At 43.0% G+C, this 20,600-nt stretch overlaps 1 protein-coding gene and 1 pseudogene across 8 annotated transcripts in view; both read right to left on the minus strand.

Annotated features, from left to right (window-relative positions):
• Positions 1-379: 379 nt before the first annotated feature.
• LOC115181397 (thyroglobulin-like) lies at positions 380-6,807 on the minus strand (annotated as a pseudogene).
• Positions 6,808-7,430: 623 nt separating this feature from the next.
• LOC115181373 (PHD finger protein 20-like protein 1) overlaps positions 7,431-20,600 on the minus strand; it is a 29,830-nt gene continuing 16,660 nt past the window's right edge. For 6 of the 8 annotated variants that reach the window (XM_029743288.1, XM_029743283.1, XM_029743285.1 and 3 more), the window contains 8 exons: positions 19,628-19,701; positions 19,330-19,440; positions 18,716-18,815; positions 15,510-15,705; positions 14,727-14,885; positions 14,359-14,542; positions 13,673-13,838; positions 7,431-9,168 (listed from right to left, as the gene is read on the minus strand). In XM_029743288.1, the coding sequence (XP_029599148.1) occupies positions 9,026-9,168; positions 13,673-13,838; positions 14,359-14,542; positions 14,727-14,885; positions 15,510-15,705; positions 18,716-18,815; positions 19,330-19,440; positions 19,628-19,701 (1,133 nt within the window). In that variant the 3' untranslated portion in view covers positions 7,431-9,025. The remainder of the gene's footprint in view (positions 9,169-13,672; positions 13,839-14,358; positions 14,543-14,726; positions 14,886-15,509; positions 15,706-18,715; positions 18,816-19,329; positions 19,441-19,627; positions 19,702-20,600) is intronic. The other 2 variants (XM_029743286.1, XM_029743284.1) reach the window with 2 other exon arrangements.

Here is a 20,600-nt window from a genome sequence, read left to right on the forward strand (position 1 = left end):
CTTGGCTGATGGCACCGGCCTGAGGGGCTGGAGAGGAGCCTGGAGAGGGCCTGGCGACGCTCAGAGGAACAGTCCTTCACTCCAGCACCTGGGTTCAGTAGAGGGAAAATGCCATGTTTCTAGGAATTTTCTATAGGCCTAAAATATTGACTATTGTTTTTTTTAATGACTTCTATGTACAGCATGATAACCAAAATGAATTTCCCCCTGTGGGATAATAAAATCGACTGGAAATGAAATACAAAACAGCGCAGATAAGCTTTCATTCAGTAATCGATTCTTGAGGTGTGCTCTCGTTTCTGCACAGTCAATGGTATTGTACTGTTGGTTTGGAACACTAAATGGTCAAAGCACTATTTGAATCCAACAACACTGTTACTTAGTTACCACAGTCAGGGGATCCTCCATGTTGTCGTGTCCCAAAGATCTCCTTCCCTGTGGGTCGACACACCAGCCACTGCCCACCCGCCTGGCACTGGGTTGGCACGTAACCCCCATTGGAAGCACAGGACGGCACAAACACATTGCCAGCTTGGGCACCAGCGGATCGCTCGCTCTCACAAGGGCTGGGGCCTACATGACAGGTAGAGGGAGAGAGGGGAAATAATGGAAACCAGGGGAGGCTGGTTACGGTAGGACAGCTTATAATGATAGCAGGAATAAAGTGAATGGTATCAAACACATGGAAAGCACGTGTTTAATGTGTTTGATTCCAGTCTATTTATTCGCTATGAGCCCGTCCTACAAATGAAGGTGCCACCAGCCACCACTGATAGAAACAATGCCAGATTGATGAAACTAACGTACATCTAAACCTGCCACTCATCGCCAGCTGGATGGCCAGGGAATCTCCTCTGTAGGATGCGGTACATGTTGGTCTGGGAGAAGGGAGGCCTGGTTCCAGACCTGAGAAGGCTGTGTCATACACCTCATCTAGCAGCAGCTCTAAACCTGAACACAGGGAAACAAGCATTTTACTAACACACACTGTTTAATAGCGGCACGTCTTGCTCTTCATTGTAATCAGAGGGCTGATATAAATACTATGCATGCCAGTCTCTCTTGTTAAGAGTTTGAGGAGAGACTGACTGCATCACTTCTTTTACATTTTATATAAGAAACATTCATGTGTTGAAAATCCCAAATTGTTTGCATAGTCAACTTAGACACAGCTCTGACACACACACTTTCCCACCAGACATGCCACCAGGGTCTTTTCAAAAGTCTCCAAATCCAGAACAAGTTCAAGAAAGTGTACAGTAGTATATAGAGCCATGATTGCATCCGTTCCAGCTCATATTGCTCAAATAAACAGCAAACCTGGTTTCAAAAAACGGATAAAGCAACACCTCACAACACCTCCCACCTATTGGACCTAGATATTGTGTGTGTATCTATTGATATGTGACATTTTAAATGTATGTAGTTCTGTCCTTGTCTATTAATGTTCTGTATTATGTTTCATGTTCTGTGTGGACCCCAGGAAGAGGAGCTGCTGCTTTCTCAACAGCTAACGGGGATCCTAATAAAATACAAAATACCAAATAGTTATTTAAAAATATCTATTTCTGATTCTTGATGAAAATCCAGTTAAGAGTTATTGTAAATAATGGTTCCTGTGTGTGTGTGTGGTGTGGGTGTGTGTGTGTGTGTGTGTGTGTGTGTGTGTGTGTGTGTGTGTGTGTCACCTGTTGATGTAGCATCTTTCTCACCTGTGCTGGGGAGCTCCCTGCCTCTGCTGTCAGCACAGAAACAGTAACTGGACACCTCTGGGAACATCTGTCTGAAGCTGCTGAACGTCTGGAATACTTTAGGGAACCTGTGGGAGATATCACACCTCTTCTCACTTCACTCTGTCTAAAATAGGCTAATAGAAGAGTAAAATACATGACAGTACTCTATAATACTAATTATAATACTACAATACTAATTATAGTACTATAATATACAGTACATGAAGATGACAAAGTAATTCAAGTTATCAGGGAGGAACTCATTATAGTTGTAATGAGTTAGCTCTTCCACGAAGATGGAAAGTATTTCTTTAACTTACAACATTGATTCACATACAATACTCTCTTCAAGAGAGCCTGCCTTGACAGTAAAAGGAAGCCTCAAAATAAAGATTTCATGTACCAAGTCGTCGCCATCATCCTTTTATTTGTTTTGCCGATATAAAAAAGGAATCTCTTCCTTTAGGTTTGTTGATCTTGGAGTCATTTGAGAAATGTCTGCTGGCTGGCTGGCAGTTAAGACCAGTTCCTGAGTGGTTTTAGAGGACCAGGAACAACTTGACTCTTGACCCCTTGGCTGTACTTGGCTGGAGCCTGGAGTGATAACAGAGACAGTCTTGGCCAGGCTGGGGGCCAATCATGCAGAGTTCACTGCACAAGCCCGGGTGCAAACACTAAGTAGGGAATATGATGCTAGTTGTTGCCTAGAGACGGATGTCAAAACATCCGCTAGCCAGAAATAGACACAAGACCAAAATGATTATTATAAATTATAATTCAAGGTCTGAAAGTAGACATTTTTGTGTAGGCCTCTGTGGTAAGGGTTGGAATTTTTGCAGCTGCGCTAACTAAAAAGGACTGAAAGCCCTCCACATAAAGGAGATGAACGGCAACGTGTAAACTATTGTCCAAACCCACATTCCAGATGAAAAGTTTACATATTGGTGGATTATCTGAAACATCTGGAATGATTACATTGTTTACTTTAGACACTGTGAAACATGTTTAAAGAATGTAGGGAGGCAGGTAGCCTAGTGGTTAGAGCGTTGGGCCAGTAACCGAAAGGTTGCAAGATCGAATCCCTGAGCTGACAAGATATAAATCTGTCGTTCTGCCCCTGAACAAGGCAGTTAACCCACTGTTCCTAGACCGTCATTGTAAATAAGAATTTGTTCTTAACTGACTTGCCAAGTTAAATAAAAGGTTAAAATAATCATGAGTGAATTCTGAAAATTACAGTAAGTTCCCAGGAGACCAAGCATCTCCGTTCCAGTCACCATACACAAGAATAGGATCCTATCAGGTCAGCAGTGTAGAGCGAGGAGGGAAAGACAAAGTGAATTTAGGCTCCCAGTTCTCCTGCCAGCGTGTCTAAATCCTGTCCCCGGGTCTAAGCATTACGCTGCCATCTACAGGCAGATACTATAAAAGCTTTGTACAGGATCCCAATACACAGCCAGGTCAAAGTAAACCCCAGCAGTCTGATAGATCTCACACCTTCAAACACCAACTGAAGGATGAGATTCCAACGAACTAACAGTGAATGTCAGCGTCCCAAATGGTACCCTATTCTCCTGATATAGTGCACTAAAGTAGTGTACTACACATATGGAATAGGGTGTAATTTGGGGTGCACACAGAGTGAATATCTTTCCCTTCCAGGCACTCACCTGTTGAACGTGTGCAGCAGATCCAAGACCATCCTGTCAGTGGTGTTGACAAACTTGCACTGCACGGAAAGGAAGGAGCCGTCGGCCGAGCAATGAGGGGGGGGAGCGCTCCCCGACGCCGTGGAGGAGACGCCTCGACCTCACCTCACAGCTGCCTGGGCCTGAGGGAAAAGGTTGTTCTGATCAGCTCTCCTCATTTATATATTACTGGGCTGTGTGGCTAAGTTGGTAGAGCATGGCACTTGCAACGTCAGGATTTGTGGGTTTGATTCCCGCTGGGGCCACCCATTAGAAAATGGATGCACATAATACTGTAAGTCATAAACGACATATCAATACACAACACAAGTCATCCTGCTCCTAACTAACTCACACTGAGAGGGCTTTCCGTTCTGCCGGGTCCCGTAAATCTCCATGCCCTCCAGGTCTACACACCAGCACTGTCCCCGGGCGCTGTCACACTGCACCGCCTGGTACTCCCCAGAGGCCTGGCACTGGGGTACCAGGGGGGCATCGCCACTCAGCAGGGCCTGCTGTCTGTGGAGCTGGCAGGACGTCAGACCTGTGGGAGGAGGAGGAGGAAAAGGAGGAGGAAGAGGAGGTCAACGATGATAGACAGCATTTACATAGTGCATCTCAAAAGGTCTTCCAGTGTTCAACATGAGCCTGGCTAGGGTTCCCAAAGGAGAATTCATCCCATCTAGCACCAATGTGGTTTCACGTTAAAACAGATATTTCTAGGAAGAGGGGCGTTCTGCTCACAGTACACAGCTGATCCGTTCTGTCTGGTTCCAGAGATCTCAGCTCCCTCAGCGTTCACACACCAGCACTCACCTCCAGCACCGCTGCACTGGACGTGTCTGGAGTACACAACAGTTAGAAGAGAGAAGGGAACAGAGGTCGCTTCCCTAATGGCACCCTATTCCCAATCCCTATGTAGTGCACTGCTTGCCTAAGGCTCCGGTCAAATGTAGTGCACTACATAGGGATTGGGAATAGGGTGCCATTTGGGACAAATACATGTAAATTGTTTCTTTACTGTCCTGGCTATCTTTACCGTCCTTGCTAGCTTTACCGTCCAGGCTAGCTTTACCGTCCTGGCTAGCTTTACCGTCCAGGCTAGCTTGTGTGAAATACAGCACTGTCAGGTATACCTGAATCTCCCATCCTCTGAGCACTGGGGGACATGGTCTTGTTGCCGGGCAGAACTAACACCACGTAGCGACTCACACTGACTCAGGGTCTCAGACTCCAGTTGGTATTCTGAAAACAGCAGCAAATACAATTTAGTCGTTCAAAACTGTCTCCATTTCTTGTCAGGAAATGTACATTTTTCTTCTACTTACATACACAGAGCTCATACACATAGCTCATACACAGAGCTCATACACATAGAAAACATAAACACAGCCTAAATTATATTACAATAAATACACTACATGGCCTCATTCCACAATCATGGGCATTAATATGGAGTTGGTTCCCCCTTTCCTGCTATGACAGCCTCCACTCTTCTGGGAAGGCTTTCCACTAGATGTTGGAACATTGCTGCGGGGACTTGCGTCCATTCAGCCACAAGGGCATTAGTGAGGTCGGGCACTGATGTTGGACGATTAGGCCTGGCTCGCAGTCGGCTTTCCAATTCACCCCAAAGGTGTTTAATGGGGTCAAGAACCTGTGCAGGACAGTCAAGTTCTTCCACACCGAACTCGGCAAACCATTTCTATAGGGACCTCGCGTTGTGCACCGATGGCATTGTCATGCTGAAACAGGAAAGGGCTTTCCCCAAACTGTTGCCACAAAGTTGGAAACACAGAATCGTGCAGAATGCCATTGTTTTCTGTAGTGTTAAGATTTCCCTTCACTGGAATTAAAGGGCCTAGCCTGAACCATGAAAAACAGCCCCAGACCATTAATCCTTTACTACCAAACTTTACAGTTGGCACTATGCTTTGGGGTAGGTAGTGCCAAACCCAGGTTCGTCCGTTGGACTGCTCCAGATGGTGAAGCGTGATTCATCACCCCAGAGAACGTGTTTCCACTGCTCCAGATGGTGAAGCGTGATTCATCACTCCAGAGAACGTGTTTCCACTGCTCCAGATGGTGAAGCGTGATTCATCACTCCAAAGAACGTGTTTCCACTGCTCCAGATGGTGAAGCGTGATTCATCACCCCAGAGAACGTGTTTCCACTGCTCCAGATGGTGAAGCGTGATTCATCACCCCAGAGAACGTGTTTCCACTGCTCCAGATGGTGAAGCGTGATTCATCACTCTAGAGAACGTGTTTCCACTGCTCCAGATGGTGAAGCGTGATTCATCACTCCAGAGAACGTGTTTCCACTGCTCCAGATGGTAAAGCGTGATTCATCACCCCAGAGAACGTGTTTCCACTGCTCCAGATGGTGAAGCGTGATTCATCACCCCAGAGAACGTGTTTCCACTGCTCCAGATGGTGAAGCGTGATTCATCACTCCATTGAACGTGTTTCCACTGCTCCAGAGTCCAATGGCGGCGAGCTTTATACAACTCCAACCGTGGCTTGGCATTGTGATCTTAGGCTTGTGAGCGGTTGCTCGGCCATGAAAACACATTTCACGAAGCTCCCGACGAACAGTTATTGTGCTGACGTTGCATTCAGAGGCAGTTTGGAACTCGGTAGTGAGTGTTGCAACCGAGGACACCATTTTTTTTGCACTACGTGCTTCAACACTTGGAGGTCCCGTTCTGTGAGCTTGTGTGGCCTACCTCTTCACTGCTGAGCCGTTGTTGCACCTAGACATTTCCACTTCACAATAACAGCACTTACAGTTGACCGGGGCAGCTCTAACAGGGCAGAAATTTGACAAACTGACTTGTTGGAAAGGTGGCATCCTATGACGGTGACACGTTGAAAGTCACTGAGCTCATCAGTATGGGCCATTCTACTGCCAATGTTTGTCTATGGAGAGTGCATGGCGGTGTGCTCGATTTTATACTGGCTGAAATAGCCGAATCCACTAATTTGAAGGGGTGTCTACATAGTTTTGTATATATAGTGGATATACAAAATACAAAATAATGATAAACATAGAAAAAGCATCATCAGAAATAAGAGGTTTAAATTACAGCTGAAAATAACTTTGAAATATTCAAAAAACCCAAGATAAACTAAGAGCCCTAAGGTGTTACCTGAAATCTTCCCGTCAGACAGACAGAGGCAGCACAGCAGAATGGAGGAGATCTGAACCAGGCTCATCATCTTCCTCAGTCTGTCCGTCCGTTGAACTGTGAGGAGACTGGGACTAACGCTCTGGATTTATACCATCAGTGCTATCTGCAATGTCATCCTCCCTAGGTAGTCACCGCACTCAGGATGGAGTGTGTGACACACGTGGTCCTCACTCACCAAACATGGAACACTCATGTGTGTTTGGAACAATGGAAGTTCTGGAACATTCTAGTGGGAGCAGCCAAGCCTGAGACTCAGAGGGCCATCAGAAGAGAGGAGTTGGTCATGCAAGACTTGACCTGGGATGCATTAGAAACCTAGAAACCAATCGGAAGAAAACGGACAGAAACGTCGGAGGGACTATGTGAATTTGTCCAATAAGAAACTGTTGTTTACGATGCAAAACATTTTTCTACGGTTTACGCTAATAAATACGAACCAGGTGAACATGACTTGCACCTTCAGGACGATGCTCTTTCAAGAGCCAACGGATGACAGGCTTCTGAAGTCAAATGACATAAAACAAGTCCAGCAACAGACAACACAAATGAACAATTGAATGTGTAACAGTATAACACACACACCAACTTGGTAATATAATCATTGAAAATAATAACTGTAAGACGAGATATTAAATATCCAGAATATCTTTTTAATGGCATTGTACATGTAGTAATCACATAAAGAACAGGTCTTAAATAAACTCTTAATGTACAGCTGGTATATGTCAATAAAAATCTACTTTGTTTTATACCCTACCGGTTGGTTCTAAAACACTTTTTATACAGGTTAATAGAAACGCTAAATAAACGTAGTCATTTTTCTTCAAGTATATTTTATCCTCTTATGCCTTCTATAGATGTTTCCTCATCTTTACAGTTATAAAAACTGTACATAAAATGACCCAACAACAGCAATCAACACATTGCTTTTTATACGCATTTACATCCAGCTGGCAATTTAGCTTACTGTGGTACAAGTCAAACGTGTCCACTTAGTCAGAAGACAATGTGGTGTTGTGACGTAGCAGCCATACTGGGGCCGTACTGAAAGCATGAAAAACCCCACAGACAGAGGCTACGTCCCCAAATGGCACCCTACTCCCTACATAGTGCACTACTTTTGAACAAGCTCCATAGGGCTCTGGTCAAAAGTAGTGCACTACATAGGGAATAGGGTGCCATTTCAGGATGTGCACACAGAGACAAACGTGCCACAGATGTCCCGTGACATCAAGGCCATTCCGTGGTTGTCATGGAGATATCCTGAAGACACACAGTCGTATGTCTGTCTGTGGATTGGGTATATTATATACACCAGTAAAATATACTCATCCTTTCCCATGTTGAATCAGTGAGAATGATAACATTGTAAACTTGGTGGGTCATACTTTCAGACTTGGCACATAAGAGAATGAAAGTTAATGATTGTAAAAGGTGGCAATAGATTCCTGAAATGAAATCAGAATGCAGTCGCTAAATGACTGATGTTAGCACTGGTTTTTAACAAATCATCTAACCAGAGTGTGAACTTGAGGGGGAACTCGAAATTTTAAAACATCTCAAACAAGTTTCAGACCACGCTCCCAAAACAGAACAGATTTCTGGCAGGTTAAAGCTTGCTACAATATCATCTAACATTCACCTTGGTGATTTAGTTTTTGCATTAACTCATATCACACAAGCAAGGCTTCTACAGCTCTGCTCCTACTGAGGCAAGAGAGTGATGGGATGTTTCCCAAATGGCCCCCTATATTCTGTAGTGTACTAGGTCTAAAGTAGTGCACTATAAAAGGAATAGGGTTCTATTTGGGACGGGCCCATGAGGTGATATCATTGCATTTTAATAATCTAATTGAATGAAATTGAATTTCAGCTATATCATAGAATGCGTGTGAACGATTTAACGTACGTGGACAAACCCTCATTCCTGGTTCTGAAAACGTTGTGGGAACTTCATAACAGGGAGTCTTAGTTAAAACAACAAACGTCCTGGGCCCTACAAACTAACACTGTATTCAACTGGTACTTCTCATCCACAAGTCCCATTTCGTCAACTCAATACTTTGTTACTCCAACTCAAAACACTCTTCTTTCTAATACCAAGAGTCCACTGGACTCAGCTCTTTCCTGTTGGTCTCTATACATCCATTCATCCCACTTGTATTGAGCCAACTGAAGGTGTGCTCAGTTTGACAGTTTATGGACCACAGCAGACGGTGTGCTTCGGTGCCAGAGAGAGAGGACGGGGTTCCTGTCTGTCTGTCTGTATCAGAGGGTAGTGGGTACACCCTGGGTTTGGATTGGACTCTCCTCTGTCAAGTGCTGTGATGACACCAGATGCCTAGTGCTGTGGCCATACTAACCAGGGCCAGACACGGGCCAGACTCTGGCTAGGTCAGGCCAACCCAAACTCACACAGAACACAGGGTGCTCATCTGTTGCACCTTGCTCAGGTCTGTGAGGAGCTGCTTGATGCGGTGTTTGAGCTGAGGCAGTCTGGCCAGGGGGTCCGGAGGCTCCAACTCCCCAGTGAAGTCCAGCCAGCTCTCCAACACTGAGGGACACAGAGAGATAGAGAGACGGTTAGGATCTAATAAAGTAAGAACAAGTTCCTCCTTCATTTACAATGGGGTCATTACCTCCCACTCCTTTGGTAGTAGTCTACAGGACAGTATTATTAGTCTATAGGACAGTGTATTAGTCTACAGGACAGTGTATTAGTCTATAGGACAGTGTATTAGTCTATAGGACAGTGTGTTAGTCTACAGGACAGTATTATTAGTCTATAGGATAGGACAGTATTATTAGTCTATAGAACAGTGTATTAGTCTATAGGACAGTGTATTAGTCTATAGGACAGTATTATTAGTCTATAGGACAGTATTATTAGTCTATAGGACAGTATTATTAGTCTATAGGACAGTGTATTAGTCTATAGGACAGTGTATTAGTCTACAGGACAGTATTATTAGTCTACAGGACAGTGTATTAGTCTATAGGACAGTATTATTAGTCTATAGGACAGTGTATTATTAGTCTATAGGACAGTGTATTATTAGTCTACAGGACAGTATTATTAGTCTACAGGACAGTATTATTAGTCTACAGGACAGTATTATTAGTCTACAGGACAGTATTATTAGTCTACAGGACAGTGTATTAGTCTATAGGACAGTGTATTAGTCTATAGGACAGTATTATTAGTCTATAGGACAGTGTATTATTAGTCTACAGGACAGTATTATTAGTCTACAGGACAGCGTATTAGTCTATAGGACAGTATTATTAGTCTATAGGATAGTATTATTAGTCTATAGGACAGTGTATTAGTCTACAGGACAGTATTATTAGTCTATAGGACAGTATTATTAGTCTATAGGACAGTATTATTAGTCTATAGGACAGTATTATTAGTCTATAGGACAGTGTATTAGTCTACAGGACAGTATTATTAGTATATAGGACAGTGTATTATTAGTCTACAGGACAGTGTATTAGTCTATAGGATAGAACAGTGTATTATTAGTCTATAGGACATTATTATTAGTCTATAGGACAGTATTATTAGTCTACAGGACAGTGTATTAGTCTACAGGACAGTATTATTAGTCTATAGGACAGTATTATTAGTCTACAGGACAGTGTATTAGTCTACAGGACAGTATTATTAGTCTACAGGACAGTATTATTAGTCTACAGGACAGTGTATTAGTCTACAGGACAGTATTATTAGTCTATAGGATAGAACAGTGTATTATTAGTCTATAGGACAGTATTATTAGTCTACAGGACAGTGTATTAGTCTACAGGACAGTATTATTAGTCTATAGGATAGAACAGTGTATTATTAGTCTATAGGACAGTATTATTAGTCTATAGGACAGTATTATTAGTCTATAGGACAGTATTATTAGTCTATAGGACAGTATTATTAGTCTATAGGACAGTATTATTAGTCTATAGGACAGTGTATTATTAGTCTATAGGATAGAACAGTGTATTATTAGTCTATAGGACAGTATTATTAGTCTATAGGATAGAACAGTGTATTATTAGTCTATAGGACAGTATTATTTGTCTATAGGATAGAACAGTGTATTATTAGTCTATAGGACAGTATTATTAGTCTATAGGACAGTATTATTAGTCTATAGGATAGTGTATTATTAGTCTATAGGACAGTGTATTAGTCTACAGGACAGTATTATTAGTCTATAGGACAGTATTATTAGTCTATAGGACAGTGTATTATTAGTCTATAGGACAGTGTATTATTAGTCTATAGGATAGAACAGTGTATTATTAGTCTATAGGATAGAACAGTGTATTATTAGTCTATAGGACAGTATTATTAGTCTATAGGACAGTATTATTAGTCTATAGGACAGTATTATTAGTCTATAGGATAGGACAGTGTATTATTAGTCTATAGGATAGAACAGTGTATTATTAGTCTATAGGATAGAACAGTGTATTATTAGTCTATAGGATAGAACAGTGTATTATTAGTCTATAATTCACTGTTAGTCTATAATATGTTTAAAGTAATGCCTAGAATTCCACCCTGAAACGTATAAGACTATGTGAAATGTATTAGAATTATAAGACTATAATCGAATAATGTATGTGTGAGACAAGGGTGAGAAATGTATGGTTGAGCAAACAAAAGACTAGTGTATTATTAGTCTATAGGATAGGACAGTATTATTAGTCTATAGGATAGGACAGTATTAGTCTATAGGATAGGACAGTATTAGTTTATAGGATAGGACAGTGTATTATTAGTCTATAGGATAGGACAGTATTAGTTTATAGGATAGGACAGTATTAGTTTATAGGATAGGACAGTATTAGTTTATAGGATAGGACAGTATTAGTTTATTGGATAGGACAGTATTAGTCTATAGGATAGGACAGTATTAGTTTATAGGATAGGACAGTATTAGTTTATAGGATAGGACAGTATTAGTTTATTGAATAGGACAGTATTAGTTTATAGGATAGGACAGTATTAGTTTATAGGATAGGACAGTGTATTATTAGTCTATAGGATAGGACAGTGTATTATTAGTCTATAGGATAGGACAGTATTAGTTTATAGGATAGGACAGTATTAGTTTATAGGATAGGACAGTATTAGTTTATTGGATAGGACAGTATTAGTTTATTGGATAGGACAGTGTATTATTAGTTTATAGGATAGGACAGTGTATTATTAGTCTATAGGATAGGACAGTGTATTATTAGTCTATAGGATAGGACAGTGTATTATTAGTCTATAGGATAGGACAGTATTAGTTTATAGGATAGGACAGTATTAGTTTATAGGATAGGACAGTGTATTATTAGTTTATACGATAGGACAGTGTATTATTAGTTTATAGGATAGGACAGTGTATTATTAGTCTATAGGATAGGACAGTATTAGTCTATAGGATAGGACAGTATTAGTTTATAGGATAGGACAGTATTAGTTTATAGGATAGGACAGTATTAGTTTATAGGATAGGACAGTATTAGTTTATAGGATAGGACAGTATTAGTTTATAGGATAGGACAGTATTAGTTTATTGGATAGGACAGTATTAGTTTATAGGATAGGACAGTATTAGTCTATAGGATAGGACAGTATTAGTTTATTGGATAGGACAGTATTAGTTTATTGGATAGGACAGTATTAGTTTATAGGATAGGACAGTATTAGTTTATAGGATAGGACAGTATTAGTTTATTGGATAGGACAGTGTATTATTAGTTTATAGGATAGGACAGTATTAGTTTATAGGATAGGACAGTATTAGTTTATAGGATAGGACAGTATTAGTTTATAGGATAGGACAGTATTAGTTTATTGGATAGGACAGTATTAGTTTATAGGATAGGACAGTATTAGTTTATAGGATAGGACAGTATTAGTCTATAGGATAGGACAGTATTAGTTTATAGGATAGGACAGTGTATTATTAGTTTTTTGGATAGGACAGTGTATTATTAGTTTTTTGGATAGGACAGTGTATTATTAGTTTTTTGGATAGGACAGTGTATTATTAGTTTATAGGATAGGACAGTATTAGTTTATAGGATAGGACAGTATTAGTTTATAGGATAGGACAGTATTAGTTTATAGGATAGGACAGTATTTATTAGTTTATAGGATAGGACAGTATTTATTAGTTTATTGGATAGGACAGTATTAGTTTATAGGATAGGACAGTATTTATTAGTTTATAGGATAGGACAGTATTTATTAGTTTATAGGATAGGACAGTATTAGTTTATTGGATAGGACAGTATTAGTTTATAGGATAGGACAGTATTTATTAGTTTATAGGATAGGACAGTATTAGTTTATAGGATAGGACAGTGTATTATTAGTTTATAGGATAGGACAGTATTAGTTTATAGGATAGGACAGTATTAGTTTATAGGATAGGACAGTATTAGTTTATAGGATAGGACAGTATTAGTTTATAGGATAGGACAGTATTAGTTTATAGGATAGGACAGTATTAGTTTATTGGATAGGACAGTATTAGTTTATAGGATAGGACAGTATTAGTTTATAGGATAGGACAGTATTAGTTTACAGGATAGGACAGTATTTATTAGTTTATTGGATAGGACAGTGTATTATTAGTTTATAGGATAGGACAGTATTAGGCTATAGGATAGGACAGTATTAGTTTATAGGATAGGACAGTATTAGTCTATAGGATAGGACAGTATTAGTTTATAGGATAGGACAGTGTATTATTAGTTTATAGGATAGGACAGTATTAGTCTATAGGATAGGACAGTATTAGTCTATAGGATAGGACAGTATTAGTTTATAGGATAGGACAGTATTAGTTTATAGGATAGGACAGTATTAGTTTATAGGATAGGACAGTATTCGTTTATAGGATAGGACAGTGTATTATTAGTTTATAGGATAGGACAGTATTAGTTTATTGGATAGGACAGTGTATTATTAGTTTATTGGATAGGACAGTATTAGTTCATAGGATAGGAGAGTATTATTAGTTTATTTATTGAATAGGACAAATGACCCCATTTACCATCAAGCTCCTTCTCTATGAGGTCCATCCTGCCTGCCACCTGGTTCTGAACATCTTCTATGTGAGTGAGGAGATTCATCTGCCACTGGAGACAGTTCCTGGCATGTTCCACTGAGTCTGGTCCCCTCTCATTCAGACAGCCAGGCACAGCCAGGGCAGTTGTCTTCTGTTGACAACACACAGCATTAACTCAACCACAAAAATCCAATCAAAATTGATCGCAACACATTTTACAATTAAAAAAATAAAAATGAAAGCCGGTAGCCTAGTGGTTAGAGAGGCGAGACAGCGACCAGAGGGTTCAAATCCCGGGTCTGACAGGAAAAATCTGTCCCGGAAGTGAGCTGGCAACCGGAAGGTTACATGTATCAAACCCTAGATACCAAGGCTTGCCTTTGTGCACTTAACACCACAAAACAACTTCTCCACGGGCACCTCCCAGCACCTACCTCTCCATGTAGTGTATTGTCTTTAGGAGAGGTTGAGATCAACCGTCCCCTGTTCCTACCTCTCCATGTAGTGTATTGTCTTTAGGAGGTGGAGATCAACAGTCCCCAGCACCTACCTCTCCATGTAGTGTATTGTCTTTAGGAGGTTGGGATGTACACCAGTTGGACCTGGTGTACAACTGATAAATAAAGTGATCGTCTTGAAAACAAACAAGAGACAATGAAGATCAACAACACCTTTCTTACTTCCTGTTCCTTGGCTGTGAAGTGGGTGGAGTGGGAGGTGGGGTTAGTATTAGCCCCCACCAGGTCCTCCTCCACCCCTCCTCCCTCCTGGCTGTTGGAGTCGTGGGGGTCTGCAGCCGGCCGGCCTGTAGAGGGCCAGTGCTCCAGCTGTCCGGGGCTGGGGGGTTTCTGGTAGCTGTAGAGCAGAGAAGACTGATTACAAAGACTAGACAACAATCAATAAAATACATTATGAGCCCACTGTAAACTAGTGACAGGGACCAATACCGCTAATTCAACACAATATGGCTAATGTTTGATTCCATACCAGTGGCCATCGTTACTAAAAACAGGTATTACACAGACAGCTGAACGTGTACCTGTGTTCGCTGGTGATGTAAGTGTCTGTCTTGGAGTTCTGGTTGTTCAGAGAGTTGTCTGTCAAGTGGATGCAGTCAGGGAGACCGCCCATGGGCTGGTCCTCGTCAGAGTTCACCCATGACCGAGCCCAGAAATGCAAATTGGGATTGTGTTTGTTCCTATAGGTGGACAAGGAAGTAATGGTTCATTTAGACTCCAAATGATCATGGATCCGTTTCAAATAGCATCCTATTCCCTTTATAGTGCAATAGATTTGACCAGAACCCTATGGCACCCTATTCCCTTTATAGTGCACTAGATTTGACCAGAGCCCTATGGCACCCTATTCCCTTTATAGTGCACTAGATTTGACCAGAGCCCTATGGCACCCTGTTTCCTTTATAGTGCACTAGATTTGACCAGAGCCCTATGGCACCCTGTTCCCTTTATAGTGCACTAGATTTGACCAGAGCCCTATGGCACCCTATTCCCTTTATAGTGCACTAGATTTGACCAGAGCCCTATGGGACCCTATTCCCTTTATAGTGCACTAGATTTGACCAGAGCCCTATGGCACCCTGTTCCCTTTATAGTGCACTAGATTTGACCAGAGCCCTATGGGACCCTATTCCCTTTATAGTGCACTAGATTTGACCAGAGCCCTATGGCACCCTGTTCCCTTTATAGTGCACTAGATTTGACCAGAAGCCGTACTACAGATAATGAGTTTCACAGTTCTTTGCACAGATGTGTTCTCTTTAGTGTGATGAAAACGTTGCCCTACGTGTTGAAAGGTGACCTACTGTAGTATGTCCATCTTCAGCTGTAGTCCGTGAAGGACGTTGTTGACACTGAACACGTCTGCTAACAGCTGATGGGTGGACACGCTGGTCTTACAGTTCTGCTCAGAGTAGTTCTCAGAGAGGAAGGACAAGCCGTACATCTGACCCTTGTTCAACCAGTCTTTGTCATGGAGATATTTGGCACTCCACCTTTGACCTAAACAACAAAAACAATTGGACATGTCAGGAAAACAACCAACATGTTGATGATAATGATAATGGAGGAATATCTTGGTCTTGGTTGTAAATTGTAAAGGGTAGGTAGAAGTTGTCTAGCCTGAGTGCCAGTCTTGGTTGTAAATTGTAAAGGGTAGGTAGAAGTTGCCTAGCCTGAGTGCCAGTCTTGGTTGTAAATTGTAAAGGGTAGGTAGAAGTTGCCTAGCCTGAGTGCCAGTCTTGTTTGTAAATTGTAAAGGGTAGGTAGAAGTTGCCTAGCCTGAGTGCCAGTCTTGGTTGTAAATTGTAAAGGGTAGGTAGAAGTTGTCTAGCCTGAGTGCCAGTCTTGGTTGTAAATTGTAAAGGGTAGGTAGAAGTTGTCTAGCCTGAGTGCCAGTCTTGGTTGTAAATTGTATAGGGTAGGTAGAAGTTGCCTAGCCTGAGCGCCAGTCTGTTTGTGCTATCATACCAACTCCTTGTCACTCATGGTCATGTTTGGCTTGACAATGACATCAATGGAGCTGTCAAGAGCACAAACAGATCTGGGACCAGGCGATAAGAGACAACAGATCTGGGACCAGGCTATAAAAGGAGACAACAGATCTGAGACCAGGCTATAAAAGGAGACAACAGATCTGGGACCGGCGGTAGGAGACAACAGATCTGAGACCAGGCGATAAAAGGAGACAACAGATCTGGGACCGGCGGTAGGAGACAACAGATCTGAGACCAGGCGATAAAAGGAGACAACAGATCTGAGACCAGGCGATAAAAGGAGAAAACAGATCTGGGACCGGCGGTAGGAGACAACAGATCTGGGACCAGGCGATAGAAGGAGACAACAGATCTGGGACCGGCGGTAGGAGACAACAGATCTGAGACCAGGCGATAAAAGGAGACAACAGATCTGAGACCAGGCGATAAAAGGAGAAAACAGATCTGGGACCGGCGGTAGGAGACAACAGATCTGGGACCAGGCGATAGAAGGAGACAACAGATCTGGGACCCGGCGATAGAAGGAGACAACAGATCTGGGACCAGGCTACAGAAGGAGACAACAGATCTGGGACCAGGCGATAGAAGGAGACAACAGATCTGGGACCAGGCGATAGAAGGAGACAACAGATCTGGGACCAGGCTACAGAAGGAGACAACAGATCTGAGACCAGGCGATAAAAGGAGACAACAGATCTGGGACCGGCGATAGAAGGAGACAACAGATCTGAGACCAGACGATAGAAGGAGACAACAGATCTGGGACCGGCGATAGAAGGAGACAACAGATCTGGGACCAGGCTACAGAAGGAGACAACAGATCTGGGACCAGGCTACAGAAGGAGACAACAGATCTGAGACCAGGCGATAGAAGGAGACAACAGATCTGAGACCAGGCGATAGAAGGAGACAACAGATCTGGGACCGGCGATAGAAGGAGACAACAGATCTGAGACCAGGCGATAGAAGGAGACAACAGATCTGGGACCAGGCGATAGAAGGAGACAACAGATCTGAGACCAGGCGATAGAAGGAGACAACAGATCTGAGACCAGGCGATAAAAGGAGACAACAGACCTGGAACCAGGCTACAGAAGGAGACAACAGATCTGGGACCGGCGATAGGAGACAACAGATCTGGGACCGGCGATAGAAGGAGACAACAGATCTGAGACCAGGCGATAGGAGACAACAGATCTGAGACCAGGCGATAGAAGGAGACAACAGATCTGAGACCAGGCGATAGAAGGAGACAACAGATCTGGGACCAGGCTACAGAAGGAGACAACAGATCTGGGACCGGCGATAAAAGGAGACAACAGATCTGAGACCAGGCGATAAAAGGAGACAACAGATCTGGGACCGGCGATAAAAGGAGACAACAGATCTGGGACCAGGCGATAAAAGGAGACAACAGATCTGAGACCAGGCGATAAAAGGAGACAACAGATCTGGGACCGGCGGTAGGAGACAACAGATCTGAGACCAGGCGATAAAACGAGACAACAGATCTGGGACCGGCGGTAGGAGACAACAGATCTGGGACCAGGCGATAGAAGGAGACAACAGATCTGGGACCAGGCGATAGAAGGAGACAACAGATCTGGGACTCGGCGATAAAAGGAGACAACAGATCTGGGACTCGGCGATAGAAGGAGACAACAGATCTGGGACCGGCGATAAAAGGAGACAACAGATCTGGGACCCGGCGATAGAAGGAGACAACAGATCTGGGACCGGCGATAGAAGGAGACAACAGATCTGAGACCCGGCGATAGAAGGAGACAACAGATCTGAGACCAGGCGATAGAAGGAGACAACAGATCTGAGACCAGGCGATAGAAGGAGACAACAGGCGATAGAAGGAGACAACAGATTTGAGACCAGGCTACAGAAGGAGACAACAGATCTGGGACCAGGCGATAGAAGGAGACAACAGACCTGGACCCGGCGATAGAAGGAGACAACAGACCTGGACCAGGCTACAGAAGGAGACAACAGATCTGGGACCAGGCGATAGAAGGAGACAACAGATCTGGGACCAGGCTACAGAAGGAGACAACAGATCTGAGACCAGGCGATAGAAGGACACAACAGATCTGGGACCGGCGATAGAAGGAGACAACAGATCTGGGACCCGGCGATAGAAGGACACAACAGATCTGGGACCGGCGATAGAAGGAGACAACAGATCTGAGACCTGGCGATAGAAGGAGACAACAGACCTGGACCAGGCTACAGAAGGAGACAACAGATCTGGGACCAGGCGATAGAAGGAGACAACAGATCTGGGACCAGGCGATAGAAGGAGACAACAGATCTGAGACCAGGCGATAGAAGGAGACAACAGATCTGAGACCAGGCTACAGAAGGAGACAACAGATCTGAGATCAGGCTAAAAGTTGCCTCTAACCACTGACACAGGGTGAGATTATCTTTCATCCCCCAAATGGTTTAGGTTGGGGAGTAATCTGATCCTAGATCTGTGGATAGGGGAGTGTAGGGTATGAAGTTACCTGGAGGGTCTCTGCAGATGTAACATATGTACTGGTCCGGGATGCTATCCTCCAGAAGCCCCATACACACACTGTGCTGCCAGCACATACACTCCTCACACTGAAACACAGAGAGAGAGACTGAATGTGTGTGTGTTTAGGTGGAAACAAATACTATCTGAACCCAGGTCTGAAACATGTATAACACATTTTATTTAACTAGGCAAGTCAGTTAGGAACTAATTCATATTTACAATGACAGCCTACCCCATCCAAACCCGGACAGGCGCCGCCCTATGGGACTCACAATCACGGCCGGTTGTGATACAGCCTGGATTCGAACCAGGGTGTCTGTAGTGACGCCTCTAGTACAGCTATGTAGTGCCTTAGACCACTGCGCCACTCAGGACGCCCCTATTAGAGGCCTGAAGGGAACGCCCTGGCGGAGCTTGTGGCAGACTTGTACTTTGTACATGTATTTGTTGTAAACTCTCCAGTTAACTGATACTAAAGAGTGATTCATTTAATATTAACTTCAGGTGTCCCTGGTGTTGAATTTACACCACAAGTGACTGGAATTTTCCAACCCCACCTCAGACATAACACTAGTCTGAGGGCTCCAGTCAGTCCAGTACCTGAATCATGAATCCATTCTCCTCGTCCATCTCACAGATACAGCGGACGATCTCCTGGGTACCATCCTCATCCTCCTCCTGGAAGTCCTCCATGTTCAAAGAGTCAAAGTCCTGGTCGGAGGGTTCAAAACAAACCCCCTTAGTCATGTTGTCACCCTGAGTCACATCTATACATTTCCTAAGCTATAACACAGAATCTATTACATAGAGGAGGATCCTAAAGGACCATGGAGTCCAGTCTGCTTCCTGTTTTCTATGTTTCCAGAAACATATGGTGGTAGTATCGTGACAACCCTACCTGGTTGTACTCATCTCCACTAAACAGCAGGCTCTCTGTGGTCGAGTCCTCCAGGAAGTCTATGTCTGATAGGTCTAGAGAGGGAGAGTGGGGGAGGGAGAGAGAGGTAAACACACTGCTCACATTCTTTACAACATATATCTTGACGTCATTTAAATTGTGAGAACTTCAGCAAAGCATCACCTAAAGTTTGCTTAGTTGACAGTTTTCTAAGTTATCTAAATACCAAGTGTGATCACCACAGAGTAACATAACAGTCTCTTCCAATACTGAAAGGCTGAATAAAGGCTAGAGGGGCGTAAACACCTGTCAGAACCTTAAAACAACAACAGTTTAACCCCAAATTGGACCCAGTTGACACTGTTAGACAACAGTCCTTAGCGATGTTTCTTCATTTCCCAAGTACTGTTGGCTACCCCAATTTGAAATATAGAAGTAAGGCCACTGATCATAGTCGACTACATTCATTCTGAGGAGGTATTAAGTCCAGAATGAAGGCTGCTGTGGCTCTGCTGGTGTTGCTGTTCTGTCGGTCTGGGGCATGGGCTGCAGTGTCTGAGACATGAACAGTGCTGATGTCTCCCTGCATCTCCTATGATGCAGGTATCTTCACAGCACCAGTGAGGGGTCTACTTCATCAGATTCACTGTCATGGACAACAAAACCTCCAAGGGGTTGTCTGTACTTTAGTAGAAGAATGGCCAGTCTATTATGTGGTCCAGTCAGTGGAATGAAAAGAACATCCATTATCTATCTAATGCAGCGATTCTAGATTATCTATCCAACGCAGCGATTCTAGATTATCTAGCCAACGCAGCGATTCTAGATTATCTATCCAACGCAGCGATTCTAGATTATCTAGCCAACGCAGCGATTCTAGATTATCTAGCCAACGCAGCGATTCTAGATTATCTAGCCAACGCAGCGATTCTAGATTATCTAGCCAACGCAGCGATTCTAGATTATCTAGCCA

Source organism: Salmo trutta, unplaced genomic scaffold (assembly GCF_901001165.1).
Source record: "Salmo trutta unplaced genomic scaffold, fSalTru1.1, whole genome shotgun sequence".
Classification (NCBI taxonomy): Eukaryota; Metazoa; Chordata; class Actinopteri; order Salmoniformes; family Salmonidae; genus Salmo; species Salmo trutta.